The sequence below is a fragment of the Meleagris gallopavo genome, chromosome 2 (assembly GCF_905368555.1).
Source record: "Meleagris gallopavo chromosome 2, MGAL_WU_HG_1.1, whole genome shotgun sequence".
Taxonomy (NCBI): Eukaryota; Metazoa; Chordata; class Aves; order Galliformes; family Phasianidae; genus Meleagris; species Meleagris gallopavo.
The window spans coordinates 60,424,659-60,441,565 of record NC_139405.1 but is presented as its reverse complement, the minus strand read 5'-3'; the positions used below and the strand labels follow the sequence as shown (position 1 = coordinate 60,441,565).

Genomic DNA, 16,907 nt, shown 5'->3' with positions numbered 1-16,907 from the left:
TTTTTCTGCTTTTTTTTTTCCTATTAAAATACCAATCATGTGAACCAATTAAATTTAGCAAATTATTCATGTGTTAAACCATGTATAAAATTACTCAATAGACATACATACATACAACTACTCACAGATATTGAACTTAGAACCTTAACCAGGGCGATAAACAAATAGAAGAATTGGTGCTTACTTTGCTCTTGAGCTGTATGAACCCGTCACTGAGAGTGTAGAAAGAAGGTTTAGAAGAAACTCTGCATAAGATGTAAAGACAAACAGGAAGATTTAAAATGCAACTCAGTTAAAAACAATTGGTATGAGAGACATTGTGCTGAAAATTTTGGTCCAGAAGAATTAATTAGTTCTGTATTACTCCTCACTCAGGCAGGCAGGAGTTAGCCAAGCCCCTTCTCAGCTCTTTGGGTACCTCAAGGCCACGGTGCCCAGGAGTCAGGGGTTTAGGCAGGGTGCTGTCTGAAGTACAGCTAGAGTTGGGCAAGCTCTGGTTCCTTTTCTTGCTGGTATCTTGAAGATAGACAGTAACTCCTGCTGGACTTCAGCTGTGCCTGTAAAGAGTTAAGTACTTCTGAATACTCCCTGCTGAGCCAGTTTATCCAGTTTTAACCAATATCCAGGAGATACCACCTTCCTATTAGCTCAGATAATGAATAATTAATGATAGTGTTTTCTCTTAATCCATATAGTTACAAAGTTATGGCCACGAATCAGCAGAATATTTTAAAATATGCTAAGCTTTAAATGTAGATTAGTCTCACTGAAGTAAATAGAAATAGTGCTTAAAATTAGGTGCATATTTAATTAACTTGATAAATTACAGCAGCAAACTTCTATTAAGGCTAATTTTGTACTATAATGCATTAATCCCAATTTCCATTTGCAGCAAGTGCAGACAGGTAATGGCATCTTTTTCATCAGCATATAAGCACCATCCTGGGCTTTTATAGAGCCAAGACATTTATTTTAGTACCAAGCAAAAACAGTAACTTTGTTGTCTCCAAATTTCAGAACTCAGTGAGGTAATTATTAATTCTCAGCCACTCTGCATATTTAAAAAAAAAAAAAAAGGATAGAAAATAAAACTCTGTAACTTAATTGTGCATACATTAGAAAATTTAATAATTTAGATTCTTTGAACACATAAAAAGTCGGCCTCACTCTTTTTCAGATATCATTAAGAAGGTAATTTTCTTTGGTTCAGCTGTTCATCATCATGAGCTCCATGTAAGAGGCAAGTGAGCATGCTGAAGCACATCTTCTGTTATTATAAATTAGGAAAGTTCCATTTGTTTTCTGGAAGGCAATGAAGGAGTAAGTAGATTTTAAGGTAGGGGACTGATTATTAGAACAATCTAATTTATGCTTATTTGCTATGATTTCTCATTTAGCTACCTCCATCTGTGCCACATACTATCATTCTGGTGTAACTGCATTGGCTGAGCTTTTAAAAATAAATGCTGGATGAAATGACCATCAAAGCAATGGTATACTTTATAAGAACTTCCAAAGCATTGATAGTAGAGTAATATATAGGTCATATCCAGTTGTCACTGAAGAAAAAGACTGTTTTATATCAACTGCAGTTTTAACTCAAGAGTTACTAAGTGTACGGAAAATTCTCCCATTCTGTAAAGTCCTTGAACAAATACTCGAAGCAAGGAAACTACTCATTGGAAACATCATATACTTTTGCATTGTCCAAGACATTATATTTGATTATATGGACCTATGATCCTACTCACAGTGACCAATTCTCTATTGCGCAGCTTTCACTCTGGCTCATAACAGAGCACTAATGACTTACACGTCTTTTGCATACATAGTATGTTTCCAAATTGGGCCTTGCAGATGAAGAGTTATGCATATAAACATTTTTTCAAATTTACCACGCAAGCCAGTAAATTTCAAAGTGTATTTTAATTCGTTAACTCACTTCATGAATGCTATTAATAAACAGATGGGGATAAATGATAAGCCGGCTGCTATGTGCATATATACCATGTATTTATTTAAATAATCCTTAGCTTCTTCTGTGTAAGAGTCACATCAAAATATTAGCTGATTGTTAATTTTTGCTTGTTATACCAGTATATTTATACTTATACCACAATGGCCTACTGTTTAACAATAGGATATATGGAATTATATCTTCTATATCATTCCCAAATAGTGAGAGGATACACAGTTATTAACGTTGATAAATACAGTGGTGATCATATGGAGTCTTAACTGTGCTTGCATTAGTTAACAATGACAACACAGCAGTGGCTATAAGATATGTAATCCACACTTTACCATCATCTACATATTTCAGGATGCAGCAGATTACTTAAGGTTGCTTTGTATTCCTTTGTTCTGCCCGCTGGTGCTTTGTGTGTGGTAAAACACACAAAAGGAAGAATTAAAGAGTCAGAGATTTCTATACCGATTTCTCCACCAGTTTTGCACAGGCTATATTTACTGTGCTGAAAGCTGCAGATCTGCTGTGAATACTGAAGGGTCCCCAGGTCCGCCCAGCACAGACCTGAAGGGCTGAACCCACTGGAGTGCACTGGTTGTGCTATCCAAAGCGGTTTGACTGAAAGCAGCAAGGGCTTAACTGTCCTGCCATCTAGTGGGATCTTCAGCCTGCCAGGTAGCCTGCTTGAATAAACTGAGTCTGGTGGTCAAGAGACCTCAAAATCAGCGAAGTGCAAGGTAGCTAGTCTGGCTAGAGGTTCACAGAGTCACAGAATCACAGAATTGTAGGGGTTGGAAGGGACCTCTAGAGATCATCGAGACCAACCCCCCTGCCAAAGCAGGTTCCCTACACCAGGTCGCACAGGTAGGCGTCCAGGCGAGACTTGAATATCTCCAGAGAAGGAGACTCCACAACCTCCCTGGGCAGCCTGTTCCAGTGCTCCGTCACCCTCACCGTGAAGAAGTTCTTACGCACATTCGTGCGAAGCTTCCTATGCTGCAGCTTATGTCCGTTTCCCCTCGTCCTGTCTCCACGTACCACTGAAAAGAGACTGGCCTCACCGCTATGGCCGCCACACCTGAGATATTTATAAACCTGGATCAGGTCCCCTCTCAGTCGTCTTTTCTCTAGGCCAAACAGACCCAGTTCACTTAGCCTTTCTCCATAGGGGAGATAGGTTGAATGTGTCCAGTTTATTTGAGGCACTCACTGAGGTTTTTTCTAGGGGTCCATGCATCTTGTAAGAGTCAGTACCTCAGTGATCCTGAGCACGCAGAAAGGTAACTGCAAAGAGCAGTCTCTCATCACTGAGAATATTGTTCTAATGGTTTAAGTAGGCCTGGGAAAATAGCCTAGCTAAACACTCTCAGCCATACAGTGCTGTCACTGCTCCTTCCTGGTGTCACTTCCAGCTCACTCTCTTGCACTGTGTCTGCCGCCTCCACTCTGAAATTCCCAATGGAAATTCACACTGCATGTCCAGAGGCAGGATGTTGAGCTTAGGCACCAGGAGAGTGAGCCAGCCAAAAGCACGTTCAACTTGTAAACTCCACAGCAAAACATGGCTAACTCTGTCTTGCAGCCCACAGTGTTACATCCCTGCTCTGTGCTTTGGGTCAGGGTGCCAATACCACCACCTGACAGTTTTGATTTTTTCAAGGAGAACTATTTCACCTTCCCTACTTGAAGCTGTTCTATACTGGGTAATGATTAGCAGTAAGTGGAGACCTGCTATTTTATTATTTCACTTTATCTCCCTGCTCAGCTGGGGGAGAACCACTCACGAGGCCGGGCACGAGATGGCGCCCGAGCCCGCGCCAGACCAGCGGCCGGGGCCCTGGAAGTGTTCACTGCCGCGCCCGCCTCAGAAATGGCAGAGATTGGTTCTCTCCCTGTAAGAACCAAAGGGGAGAGCTGCGGCAGCGCCCCGCAGCCCGGCCCCGGTAGGGACCCACAACACGCTCCGCAGGGGAGCCGAGCGCTGCCGGCAGAGGGCGCTGCCGCCCGCCCTGCTGAGGCCGGGTACGGCTACCGCTGCTAACAACCGGTACAGCCGGACTGCGTCTCGTCGAGCGGGTACCCTTCTGCTTGGAGCATCCAACCAATCTGCCCATTCCGGTCCTTCCCTGTGCCCGAATTTCATATTTAACGCCATTCAAAGCTTGCATCAATCTCATCGCTGCCTCTCCTCAGTGCTCGCCCCTTGCTTTGCTCACTTAGACCCCCTCACGCCTCCTTATGTCCAATATCACCAGGTAGTGCTTTAAACAGCAACCTGAGTGGTGCAGTTGACACAACAGAAAGGAAGGGATGCCGTCTAGAGGGACCTGGACAGGATGGAAAAGTGATCCACATGAACCTAATGAGGTTTAACAAGGGCAGGTGCAAGGTGTTGCACTTGGGTCAAGGTAATCCCAGATTCTCTGGGGAAGAATTCATTGAGAGCAGCCCTACAAAGAACAACTTGGGGGTTCTGGTGGATGAAAAACTGATCATAAGCCAGCTGTGTATTCTTGCAGCCCAGGAGGCTAACACTGTCCTGGGTTGTATCAAAAGAAGAATGGCCAGCAGAGCAAGGGATGTGATTGTTCCCCACTGCTCTGTCCTTGTGAGGCCCCATCTGGAGTACTGCATCCAGGCCTGGGGCCCCCAGCATAGGAAAGGTGCAAGGATGTTGGAGGGCGTTGTTCAGCTTGGAGAGGAGACCTTCCAGTTCTTAAAGGGAGGTTATAAGCAGGAGAGAGACAGACCTTTTACATAGCCTGATAGTGACAGGACAAGTGGGAATGGCTTTAAACTAAAAGAGGGGAAATTTATGTTAATTTTCAGAAAAAAATCTTCATTCAGAGGATGGTGAAGCACTGGCACAGGCTACCCAGAGAAGCTGGGCCAAATCTCTTGAGGTGTTCAAGGCCAAGTTGGATGAGGCCCTGAGCAGCCTTATCTAGTGGGTGCCAGCCCTGTCCACAGCTTGAGCTGTAACCTGAATAGTCTGTCTTGGGCACTTGAAGTTGCTCTAGAGAAAAAGTAGCACGTGATCATGCAAATAGAGCTGGTTTTGCAATGTAAGGAAGTGCTGAAATAAGTTTATCCCAGGCATGTCCTTTTAGACAGCCTTTGAACTCTTGACTTCTTTTTTTTTTTTTTTTTTTTTTTTTTTTAACATGGGCTTTCAGGAGTGGAAATTTCTAGCTAAGTGTATAAAAGATAGAATGAAATAGTGATATGTAAGAATGAAGATAACTGAAGTTGGGGAGACAAAGGACAGTGAGTAGGATTAAAGGAGAGAAAGCTGTGTCACTTCCCTCTGCAGTCCTTTATTAAGCAAAGCAGCCAAGCTCATCTTGGCATGAGTGAATCAGACCTGCTCCTGCACTATTCCTTGCTTCCGGACTCTGGATGTCCTTAGCATTGGCTGTAGCTCCCACCACCTGCTCAAGGAAGTTTCAAAGGTCTGGAGGAAGATGCTATTAGAAGCCGTGTTTAACTATTACAAAATTAGTTAAGGAGCTTGTGGTAAACAGAGTCTCTAGGTTATGTTTACCACGGTTCCATGGTGGAGGAGATATTTTGAAACATGAACATGGATGCATAAATTTAAAGGAATAGTAGATGTATCTATACATCTCCACTTGGCAATTGCCTCAGGACAGTCCAGGAAGTGAGTCCCATGATTATCCAGGCAGGGACTACATACCTAGTTTCCTTCTTATGCTTATATGCATCTTCTCCTGTAGCAGAGTCTGGATCTCACAAAGCATAATCCTACACATTCAGCTGGATGTGTCTTTAAGTCTCGTAGTCTAGACTTACTCATTGTGACTGTCTCATGTGATTTCTTGCATAATCCAGGATATGGAACTTCTCTGAATTACTTCCTTTATTACGTCTAAAAAAACATGTTTGTACCTGACAGGGATTAAATGTTTAGTAAGGTGGTTTTAAAGTTATTCTGGCACCTTACAACAATTATGAACTTTATTTTTAATATAAATTTGTCTAGACTTCTAGTTAGAAGCTTTCATAGCTTTGTATACTAGACTGAAGATCCAGTCTTATTTTAGTTTCTACAAGGTTATCTCCTAACAGCATAGATGATGAGTTTTCCCCAAGTTTGTCTTGTTATTAGTCCTTATTTAAAGCTAATAATAGGCTATTTAAACACTGCAATGCTTAAACTTGCTCTTGAACTTTATGTTTGAGGAAGCTTATGTATTTAGACTTGTGAAAACTGAGAAATAATTCAACAGTTTCTCACAAACCAATGTGTAAAGCAGGGATATGTTTGCACTATGTAAATTAATTGACAAGGAAGGTATGTAATTATATCTAGGTCACCTACCGGGAGCTAACATTTCAGAAGTACTTCTGCCTGATCTGTGACAGGCATATTTTCCTTAAAAACAGACCCATAAATTGATAATCTAATTAAATTATTTATCAAGACTGTGGAATTCAGCATTTTTTCAAGGTTGCATTAACAATACCTGGATCCCTCTGCCAGTTTAGGACTTCAGAGGAAATGGCTTGTGCCACATGAGAGATTTTGAATCAGAAGAGGCAATGCCAGGGGGGTGTGGCTCAAACTGAGGGATGACTTGTGGCTTTGGCAGGCTGTGACTCCCCTATCAGTCCATAGCTGGATGAACAGAGAGGCATCCAGGTAATATCCAAACCTTCAAGACTGCTTATGTTGAATGTCAAATATTCTCGGTAAGTATTAAGCAGCCTCCATGGCATATACTACATGAAAGGGCTGCAGAAAGATAATATATTACTTAGAGATTACCTGTATCTTTAATACTGTAGAATTTGGATTGCTGATGTTAAAAAGCATTCCCTATCTTTGTTATAATCACAGAATTGCAGAGGTTGGAAGGGACTTCAAGAGAACATTGAGTCCAACCCCTCTGAAGGTGCCCTACAATAGGTTGCACAGGTAGACATCCACACGAGTCTTGAATATCTCCATAGAAGGAGATTCCACCACCTCTCTGTGCAACATGTTCCAGTGCTCTGTCACCTTTGCCATAAAGAAATTCTTCTGCATGTTAGTATGAAACTTCCTATGTTCAAGTTTTAGGCCATTACTCCTTGCACTATCGCTACACACCACTGAGAAGAGCCTGGCCTCATCCATTTGCCTCTTACCTCCCTTTAGATTTTTATAAACATTTATCAGATTCCTCCTCAGTCTTTTTTTCACCAGGCTGAACAGACCCAGGTTACTCACCCTTTTTTCATATAGGAGGTGCTCCTGAACCTTAATCATCTTTGCAGCCTTCTAGTGGACTCCTTGTAAGAGATCACTGTCTTTTTTTGAACTGGGGAGCCCAGAACTGGACACAGTACTCTAAATATGGCCATACTAGGGCAGAGCAGATGGGAAAGATAACTTCCCTTGCCAGGCTGGCTATGCTTTTTGTAATGCAGTCAAGGATACCATTGGTCTTCTTGGCCATAGAGTAATACAGAATCCTTAGATTCTGCTCCACTAATATTCTCACTGGTCTGTTCTGAACACAAAGGTCTACACAGGTGTTCCAGAATTGGTGCCAACTAGTCAAACACAAGCATCTATTCTGCTTAAACATGTGCACTATTCTTATTTTTATACAAATAGCATTATTTTAACTTAGTGTGTTCACCCTATTTATACGGCTTCAAAGTTTCACTCAGAGTCATTATTGCCCCTGCAATAATCATTTATATATTTTTTTCAACCACAGCTAACCTCACACTTAGCCATGCTGAAACTGTACAAGAGCTGCTCCAAAAGTAATTCCTCCTATTTTATTATGTTGGCCCACAGTGTCAGAGGTGGATGCTGGTGGTGTCTTTTTCACCAGGCATTTCTCTCTTTTGTTTAAACAGGGATTTCTGAAGAGCTGCATATCAATAGAGTGATTTTCTATGTGATTCTAGTGATTTTCTAGTGATTTTCTATGATCAGCAAATCTCTTAGACAACTAGAGAACATACGAGATAATTTTAGTTAAGGACATTCTACTGCCCTCTTTGCCATTAGATTTTTCTGCAGCACCAAAAATCAAATCACACTCAGCCCTGAAGCTACATCACCCCATCTGACATAATATCTACTAAACTCTAGCCCTTTCTGTATTACATTGACATCAGAGCTGCACAGAAGTCACATCAGGGCTTCATACAAGGTTAGAGCGTGCTGAGAATACCCTAGCCTGATCTATGTAAATGAAGAAAATGTTTACTTTCAGATACACGTTATTTTTGATCCACTTAATTCATATGTAGCTCCCTGTGTATTTCAGAATGCTAAGAGATTCCTCAAATTCCTGAATCAGTTGGGACCCTGAATCATGCTGGCTTTCAATGGAATTTTATACTTACAAGGCCTTGGTGTTTCAATATTTGCCTTCACATCAGAGGAGTTAGGATCTGGTATTACTTTGCATACATGAAAGCATATGAAGATGTTCTCCAGCTGCAGAATCTTTGCTGATCCAAACACAAAAATGTTTGAATAATGCAGTCAACACTGAATTATCTGAAATTCTTATAATGTAATATCCCCTTAACTATTGACCAAACTCTACAGAGTAATATCTTATTCCTGGCTATTGTACTACAAGGATGTGAAATGATAGGTTTAACTGAGTTGCTTTAGGAAGAGAACTCCTCCTGTGTTAGATCTGCAGAGAGACTTGGCAGAAGGCTAGATAAACCTTTCTTCAAGCACTATTTGCACCAATTTTTCTACTTTTCCATAATCAATATACTAAGCCTTTTGTGATTGGCTGCATTAGTTTCTCAGCAGCTCCCAGCACTGAGTATGAGGTATTCATGTATGACAACTTGCTTGGTCAAACTTTGCCATCGCAGTTGCCTGGTGACAGTTTTGTGCTGCTCTCCTTCTTTTTTTCCCCTGAACAAGTGAATTTTTTTAAGGGCTGAGTGGAGCTGACCTGAGGCTGCTCCTCTCATTCTCGGAATGCCTGAGGACATGTGAAGCAGGGCTTGAACAGGAGGGGAAAAGTAGCAAAAAGCAGGTTTTTTGTCCTGTATTCAAAGGTTGAAGGTTAGACCAGTCCCACATTCACCCTGAATGACCTTTGGGAGTGAGGGTTACTCATTACATAGTGCTGTCTTGCTGCAGTATTTTCATCTTTGAGATTGTCCTTTCACAGAGATTTCAAATGTGCCTACTCAACACTGCTCAAGTGGCGTAAAGAGTTCAGTATAAATGAGAATATGTCCCCAGGTGGCCAGAGGGAAATCTCTGGAGACACTATTCATCACATCAGTTTTTCTGTGCTATGGCATATGCAGTCTGTTGAAACCTTCACGGTCTCCTCAGAGTTTAACAGGAACTCTAAGCTTGTCTCTTGTGCAGCAAATCATACAAGGTCAGTATATTTCACACTGCTGTATGATTCCAGAGAAGAGAAAAATGTTGCTATAGGCCTTGTACTAGCTGTTGACATTAACGCAACTCTGACATAAGGACCTACAAGGCAAGGCAACGGAAAGTGTTTCTGGCTGTGGTCACCCCAGATATCAGTAATGCAACACTTCTTCTTGCAGGTTTATCCTGCTCCCAGGTCATCACCACCATAGACAAGTGGGATCTCACTATCATAAAACCTAGTGCCATGTCCTTGGCAACCTGACTAAGAAGCAGAAGGAATGTGGACATTTTATCAGACCCTGTTTAACATCCGAAGCATGGTACAAAGTGTGAAAGCGTTATTTTTACTGAAGACTAAATACTTGTCTTAACTAAAAATGTTGAGAAATCCTGGTAGAACTGAGCCATCAGTGTAGGTGTGATTGCTTAAACTAAGTTGGATCCTAAAGTGGCTGCCTCCCAGGGGCCAGGCTGCAGTGCTGCAAAAAAAGAATATACAAGACAGAAGAATCTTTGAACTGTCCAGCAACCAGCTGTGGCATTGCTTCACTTTTACGAGTTTTCAATCCTGCAATATCCATGAGGCTGTTTCTGTGCAACAAGACCCAGAGAGTGAAGAGAGCAAGGAGACCTCCCAGGGCTCTCTGCATTCGTGAAGAATCAGAAGCAGCAGCACCAGAAGGATCAGCAGAGACTCCAGGGCTTCTGCAAATAGTATCTATTTGAGCATCTACGTCCATGATGCTCTTCCTCTCCCTGTTTTTGATCACGAGTTGAAAAGTCTTGGAAATACAGCTCAGAATGGTTGAAAACTCACAGAAATAAAGGTTCAGAAAGCTCAGAAACAAAGGAAGTCAGACATAAACCAAGGAGCTGCGGGAGGGCATGCGTAACCACTGACACTTTATGTCTCTGCCTGTACTTCAAATAAAGGAGATGGAAAATTAAAGAGAAGTAGTCCCTATCCTTAGTTAGGCTGTCAAGACTAACAAAAGTTGTGCTTTGTGGTGTGAGGATTTAGGATTGTATCCAAGGGGTTCAGAGAGGAGTTAATTCTTCTGAGGACAAGTAAAAAGTGATAAATCAAGCATCAATGCCCAAGACCAAAGAAAGTTGCCACAGCACAAAAGCCTGAAAGAAAAGCTAATGACAGCCTAAAAACAATTTTGAGAAGACTAATAGTTATTATGGCTGGACCAGGTAGACAGTTGTTGAGGTTTTATTTCCAAATCACAGAAAATTGCCTTCACTTAGCCCCTGAGCTTTGCTGTGAGAACTGAGAGCTGGAATCAAGGCTGTGGAATCCGGTCAGTAAAATCTTCCAAAAAGCTCGTCCTACTGAGCTGGGCAACCTTCTGCAAGACACAAAAGGGACAGGCCCCAGTGCTTCTAGTGAATTTCAAAGAACAAGTAGAAGAAAGAAAACTCTCCATCCAGATGGAAAAAAAAAAAAAAAAAAAATTCCCGCCGCTAGGATAATGATGCCGCCCTGCGGGCGCCCCAACACCGGAGGCCCCGCCAATCCCCGGCAGCCCCATTTGCCGCAGGGCGGGGAGAGCCCTCCAAGCGGGGCGGGCAGACTCCGGCCGCGGCCCCATCCGGCCCCGTGGGCGGGTCCCCCGCCGCTCCCCTCCCGCCGGCCCCCCTCCGGGCGCGGGCTTTAAATACGGGACGGTGAGGCGCCTGTGGTGTTTCCCGATACTCCGGCAACCGCTGTCATGGTTGAGGCATTCTGCGCGACGTGGAAGCTGGCGGACAGCCACAATTTTGACGAGTACATGAAGGCGCTGGGTAGGTGCTATCGAGAGATCCGGAGCCGAGAATATGCATCACAGTGAAATACAAAATAAATCGGAGTCCCATAGCAAGCGGTACCGGGGAGAACGAGATCCCCCCCTGCTCCGGGAGAGTCCGGGTAGCTATGCGGGGAGCTCAGTGTCGGGATGGCTGCCCTCAGCCTGCTGCAAGCAGCCCGGGGTCACGGGAGAGCGTGGGATAAGAGCTGAGCTGCCTGCAGTTACGCGGCAGACAAATAGAGATAAGCGTTGTGCCGGGGCATCACTCGGGCGGCCCCGGCCCCGCGGCGTTGCTCGGGCTCCGTTGCTCGGGCTCCGCGGTGATCCAGCGCCGCACGCACGTGGAGGGACGGGCGTGCGGAGATGGAAGCGAAATGGGAAGCAGCATCGCACTGCGGTGTCCCAAAGCTGTAGAGTGAGGGAAGAATTGTCTGCGCCTATGTGTGCGAACGAAAGGGTGTATAAAAACAAACAAACAAACAAAAAAAAAAAAACAACGGGTGATGATTTCTGCTTTTCCCTGGCGGTGTAGGAGTGGGGTTTGCGATGCGGCAGGTGGGGAACGTGACTAAGCCCACGGTGATCATCAGCAGCGAGGGGGACAAAGTCGTGATCAGGACTCAGAGCACTTTCAAAAACACAGAAATCAGCTTTAAACTGGGCGAGGAATTTGATGAAACTACCCCCGACGACAGAAACTGCAAAGTAAGTGACCTCACGAGCAGGGAATCCCTTCTTTTCTCCCCCTTCCCCCCCTCCCCAGTGGTATCCTTGCATGGTGGGGTGGAAGGGAAAATGTAACTGCTGCTGCAGTTGTAGCGCTGCGAAGGATGGGGGAAAGAGACAGGATTGCATTGTATTTGGTGACATGTGCTGGGTCTCTTTTTCAATCGGCGTATTGTCTTCAGCCCCATTTCTCCTGTCCATTGCTGAGGAGTTCTTTTTTCCATTTTTCTTTTCTTTTGTCACAAAGACCATTTAGTGTAACTATTTCCAAAATGAAGGAATGCTTCTCCCTCTGTCTTTAGGGGCTCAACATAAATGTTATCCCAAAGCACATCCAAAATGATGGTTCCTGAGAGACTGGAACTCTAAAGAAACAACTTTTTTTCATTTTTTGACACAAACATGAATTGTATGGAGCCCATTCTTAAAATAAGGATGATTCATGTACTTTGTTTTACCTGCCTGGGACTACTTTATTGTTGTAGGTCCACATATCTGTTGAAAATAATTCTATTTAGAAGTACATGCTTATTCTGTGAGTTGAATCTCAAATACCCCAGGTAAAGGAATGTTTGTATTCTTTGATATCTCACAGTCAGTTGTGACCCTGGATGGAGACAAGCTAGTGCATGTACAGAAATGGGATGGCAAAGAGACAAACTTTGTAAGAGAAATAAAGGATGGCAGAATGGTAATGGTGAGTACAAAAGTCACTGAGCATTCACGTACACCACTAACACTCCTCCTTCACATTTACCTCAAGCTTGTGAATTTCACAAGTATCTGTAACACAGAACCTAAACCCAGGGGAAAGCTAGTGGAGACTTCTCAGATCATTACTTTTTGTTTGGCTTCTTGCTGGAAAATTACTGATGGCTCTGTGGCTCCAGGCAAGCCAGACTGAGGGTTCTCCAGGTGCATCCTTTCTTTCTAGTGTTCATGGAAATGCCCAAATGAATATATATTGCAAATCACAATTTTAATACATGCATTTATACATAACATAATTTCTGTTGAGTTGTGAAATATAATAATCAAGAACTTAATATGTAGACAATGGTCTGTTCAGATTTCTTTAATAGCTTGTTCCGTATATGCACATGTAAATAATAAAGAATTACATAGAACAAGTATTTCTCCAGGAGAATAAAACTTCAGTACTACAAGGGGTAATAGCTTTATCTATTTCATACAAAAGGACTTACTCTCCCTTTCTTGTTAAAAATGTTTAAAATAGCATTTGTACAAAAAAAAAAAGTAATTTTTGTTTTAAGTTTGTTTTCTTGCTGAATTTTCAGGAGTAGGAATATGGGGTGAATAAGTGGTGTAAGTTACTCTAATGTCCAGGCTGATTTTCATGGCTATGTTTGGCATATGGATGTATCTTGCAGGAAAAAAACAACAGCAACAACAACAAAAAACAAACAAAAACTAACAAACAAACAAAAAAAAAACCAACCAACTTCAACCACAGTAGTGTGTGTAAATTGGCTGTTGGATGAAAACAGTTTGCTTTGTTTTCTGAATACTTCAGAGAACACTCTTGTGGATGGAGAGTTCCAAACAACAAAAACTTCTTATGGTCAGTGCAACACAATGTGACAGTGATTCAAGGAAATCTATGTGCTTTGTTTTTTGGGAACATCTACATGCATATGCAGGAAAGCATTTCCTTCAGAATTTGAATGCAGTTAGAGGCAGTATTCCACTTAGTGAAATGCTCAAGCATTCTGCATTCTGCAGTCAGTGTTGTACACAATTGCAGAAACCAGAATACTTGCTAGTTTTAGCCACATAAGTGTATAGGGTGCATTTATCTTGTATGATCAAGTATGAGATTCTTCTTAAGTATATGCTTATGTAGAAAAACATAGAACATGAAAATAGAGAAGTTAGCTTTAAAATTCTACGTTTTGCAAGTAGATCAGTAGATCAGCTTTGGCAAAATAAGTATTAAATCTGTTTTAAACCAAAACTGAATTTGAGAAATTGCATTCACAAAATTAGAAAGTCATTTCTGTCCTTACATTGGTTGTATTGCAAAAGTGCATTATGAGCTTTGTGGGTTTGAAAGCAAGGAGAAAGTTGGATTTATTATGGCACCTACAACTTTGAGATTTCTCTTGTTACTTACTTAAAATATCAGTAATCTTGGCAACTTGTTTATTATGCTATGTAGCTTATAGAAAAATCTTGTTCTTGTACAGACTTCTTAATGTGTTAGCCATTACAGAAAATGGTTGAGCATCTAATCTTCTCTTTTCCTTGCAGACTCTTACCTTTGGTGATGTGGTGGCTGTTCGCCACTATGAGAAAGCATAGAGTTCACCTTACCAGATGTTGCATCTGATGGATGGATTAATGTACTGTCCAAAATTGAAAGTAGCTTAAATGAAAGGTTAATAAAGACTTTTTTTTTTTTTGGGGGGGGGGGGGTATTTTTTTTTTTTAAGAAACTTTTTGCCATCAAATTGGCAAGCTTTTGCTGTATATTGCAACAAGTTAGTTTACATAAAAACTCTGAAACATTTGTTGTGGGCTTTTTTTTTTTTTTTTTTTTTACAGTAAATGAAATATATTTGAGTTGTTTTGGAGTGGAGATCCAACAAATTAAAAGATTTTTTAAACTTGTGCTCCATTTTGTATTTCTTGGGCTAATAGTTTTAGAGGAAGCTGTTGTACAAGTTCCTTTTTTCTCAGTTGAACAGCAGAAAAACATATATAGAACACTGGGGGAGTATGGACTATGTGGAAAAAGCCTTCCTACCACTGAAGTGGCTTTTTGCTAAAGAAATCTAAAGCCCTAGTAGGCAAATAGGTGAAAGGCTCAACCCAGTTTCAGCTAGTCTCTTGGATCTTGTGATCTGGGACAGGCTGAGGTCAGCATGTAGATAACCTTTGATATCGTTTTGGTTTTAATAGTTAAGAGAAGTTTGTTTTGTTTTAGCAAAACAAAACACAGCATATATACAAAAGACTGGAGTACATCAGAGTGCAGAGAATCAAGTGTCTCATAGGGTGAGAGGAAAGAACGAACATGACAGGGTGGGTCTGGGGGAACCCCAAGCACAAAGCTTGCCTTTCATCAGTTTCCACAAGGCTGGGAAGAAACAGGGAAAATAGTATCAAGCAAATCTTTTGGGCTTCTTCTTCCTCTGCTGTAGTTTTACAGCTAATATGTACTGGGTGTAATAATAATGTGCACTCTGAACAAAAAGAGAAATTAAAACTTTATCCTGTGTAATATTCCCTAACAAATTAGCATGGTGGAAGAGTGCCCTACTTTTCAGCTTATTAGGAACATTGAAATGGATTGCTGGCATTACAGAGGAGCATAGTTGGAAGATCCTATGTTTTCTAGTGTGCTGACCCATGCCCCATTTTGATATGTTGGTACTATGCTCTCTCACCCAGGCTGAGGGAGCACAGCACCCAGCTACTTGGGGCTGTGCAGGAGGGGGCCCAGCCTTCCAGGCCTCATCCAGCAACTGTGCTTCTTTTGATCTGCCCCCAGTGTCATGAGAAGTGGCCTCCTGCATCCCTGTACAGCATTCTTCCCTGAAGGCTATGGTAACCCTGATAGTGTGCCTCAGTCACCTGGTAACAGCTTGGATGTGGCTGTGGCACCCAGCCAACAAGAATACAAGGTTTAATGTGTCACCTTTGCTTTTTCAGAAAAGGAAGAACATCAGGGTATTTATCTCTTATGGAGAGCAGTATAAATGTAGAAGACTGAGTCCTCAACTATAAGTCATCGTAAATACATTTTAAATGGTCATATTGCTAGCTTTTAAAATCTAGGAGATGTCTTCTTTCATCAGAGAAAATGAAACTTGTTCCATCGACATGGGGAGCTTCATTCTCTGTGTTTTGGGCTGCTTCAGATTCTACAGTACATGTACTTGAGCAGCGCCTTCTGCCCTAGGGTGTTTTTTTTGCCCAGTTACACTTCAGTCTCTGTGCTAATGCTGTTCCCATCCGTCTCCCCGTGCTGCTGCCTCCCAACCCACTGTGTGACTGCATTCCTGTAGCCCTTGACGGAAAGCAGGAGCAGCCTTTGTCACAGGGAGTGCAGTCTGGGGTTCCCCCCAGTAGGATTCATGATCCTGATGAGTGATGAGACCATGAAGTAAATGCCCACAGTTTTTGTCACATTTAGAAAAGCAACAAAAGGAGAGATTGCTAAAACTTGCTTTATACATTGTTAAAACTTGGTTTAAACCTTTAGTGATGGATATTTTACATTGCTGCCACTTAAAAAAAAAAAAAAGGCTTTTTCCTATGTTCTGTATGTAATATATGAAACCATCAATTACTGATGAACTATTTTGCTGTTCTAAAGAGGAACAGTGTTAATGCTAAAGTAAATACGAGTAAGAGAAGTGGTGGTTGGGAAGTGCCTGCAGCGCTGTGGGAGAGGAAAGACCACAGAAACGCCGAATGAGGGGCCTGCAGCCCTGCCAGCCCTGCCTTTGCCAACACCGGAAAGCAGAGCCAAGCAGAAAGCACTCGCAGTGGGGGACGTTGAGGGGCAGCTGGGGATTCTTGACAGCTATTCTGATTTGCTAACAAAACTGACACTGAGCCATTCACAGGAGGCTGCTCCTTAGCAGATCTTTAACCATGAAGCAACAGGGACTCAGCAGCAACAGGGACAGCTTACAGTACACCTCAGCACTTTACTTAATAAAAATAGTACACCTTTAATACTGAAGCTGTATTCCTTGACTTTCTTAGAAGTATGTTAAGCAATCAGAAGCAATTTAGCGTGTATACTAAAAGAAATTTTCCTTCCATAAAGATGTGCAGACTTGTTTTAAACTCCTGTATGACTCCCGAGCACTGCCTGCACAGAGGGACGAGGCCTTCCCAAGGGCTGTAGGCACTGTGGGCACGCAGCACTTCGGCCATCAAGGTGTTTCGCTTGACCAGAGCCATCAGGGTGAGGCCAGGCCGTGCTCCAGGAGTAGCGCTTGCTGGCAACACGGCCAGGCCGGATGCCCCGTTTGGGAATAAAGGAGGCAGCCCT

At 42.4% G+C, this 16,907-nt stretch overlaps 1 protein-coding gene across 1 annotated transcript; it reads left to right on the top strand.

Moving 5' to 3' along the window:
- Positions 1-10,992: 10,992 nt before the first annotated feature.
- On the top strand, positions 10,993-14,408 carry FABP7 (fatty acid binding protein 7). Its single transcript, XM_010707425.4, has 4 exons — positions 10,993-11,147; positions 11,685-11,857; positions 12,474-12,575; positions 14,150-14,408. Exons 1-4 carry the CDS (start codon positions 11,075-11,077, stop codon positions 14,198-14,200), a joined length of 399 nt encoding a protein of 132 aa, XP_010705727.1. The 5' UTR covers positions 10,993-11,074; the 3' UTR covers positions 14,201-14,408.
- The last annotated feature ends 2,499 nt before the right edge of the window (positions 14,409-16,907 follow it).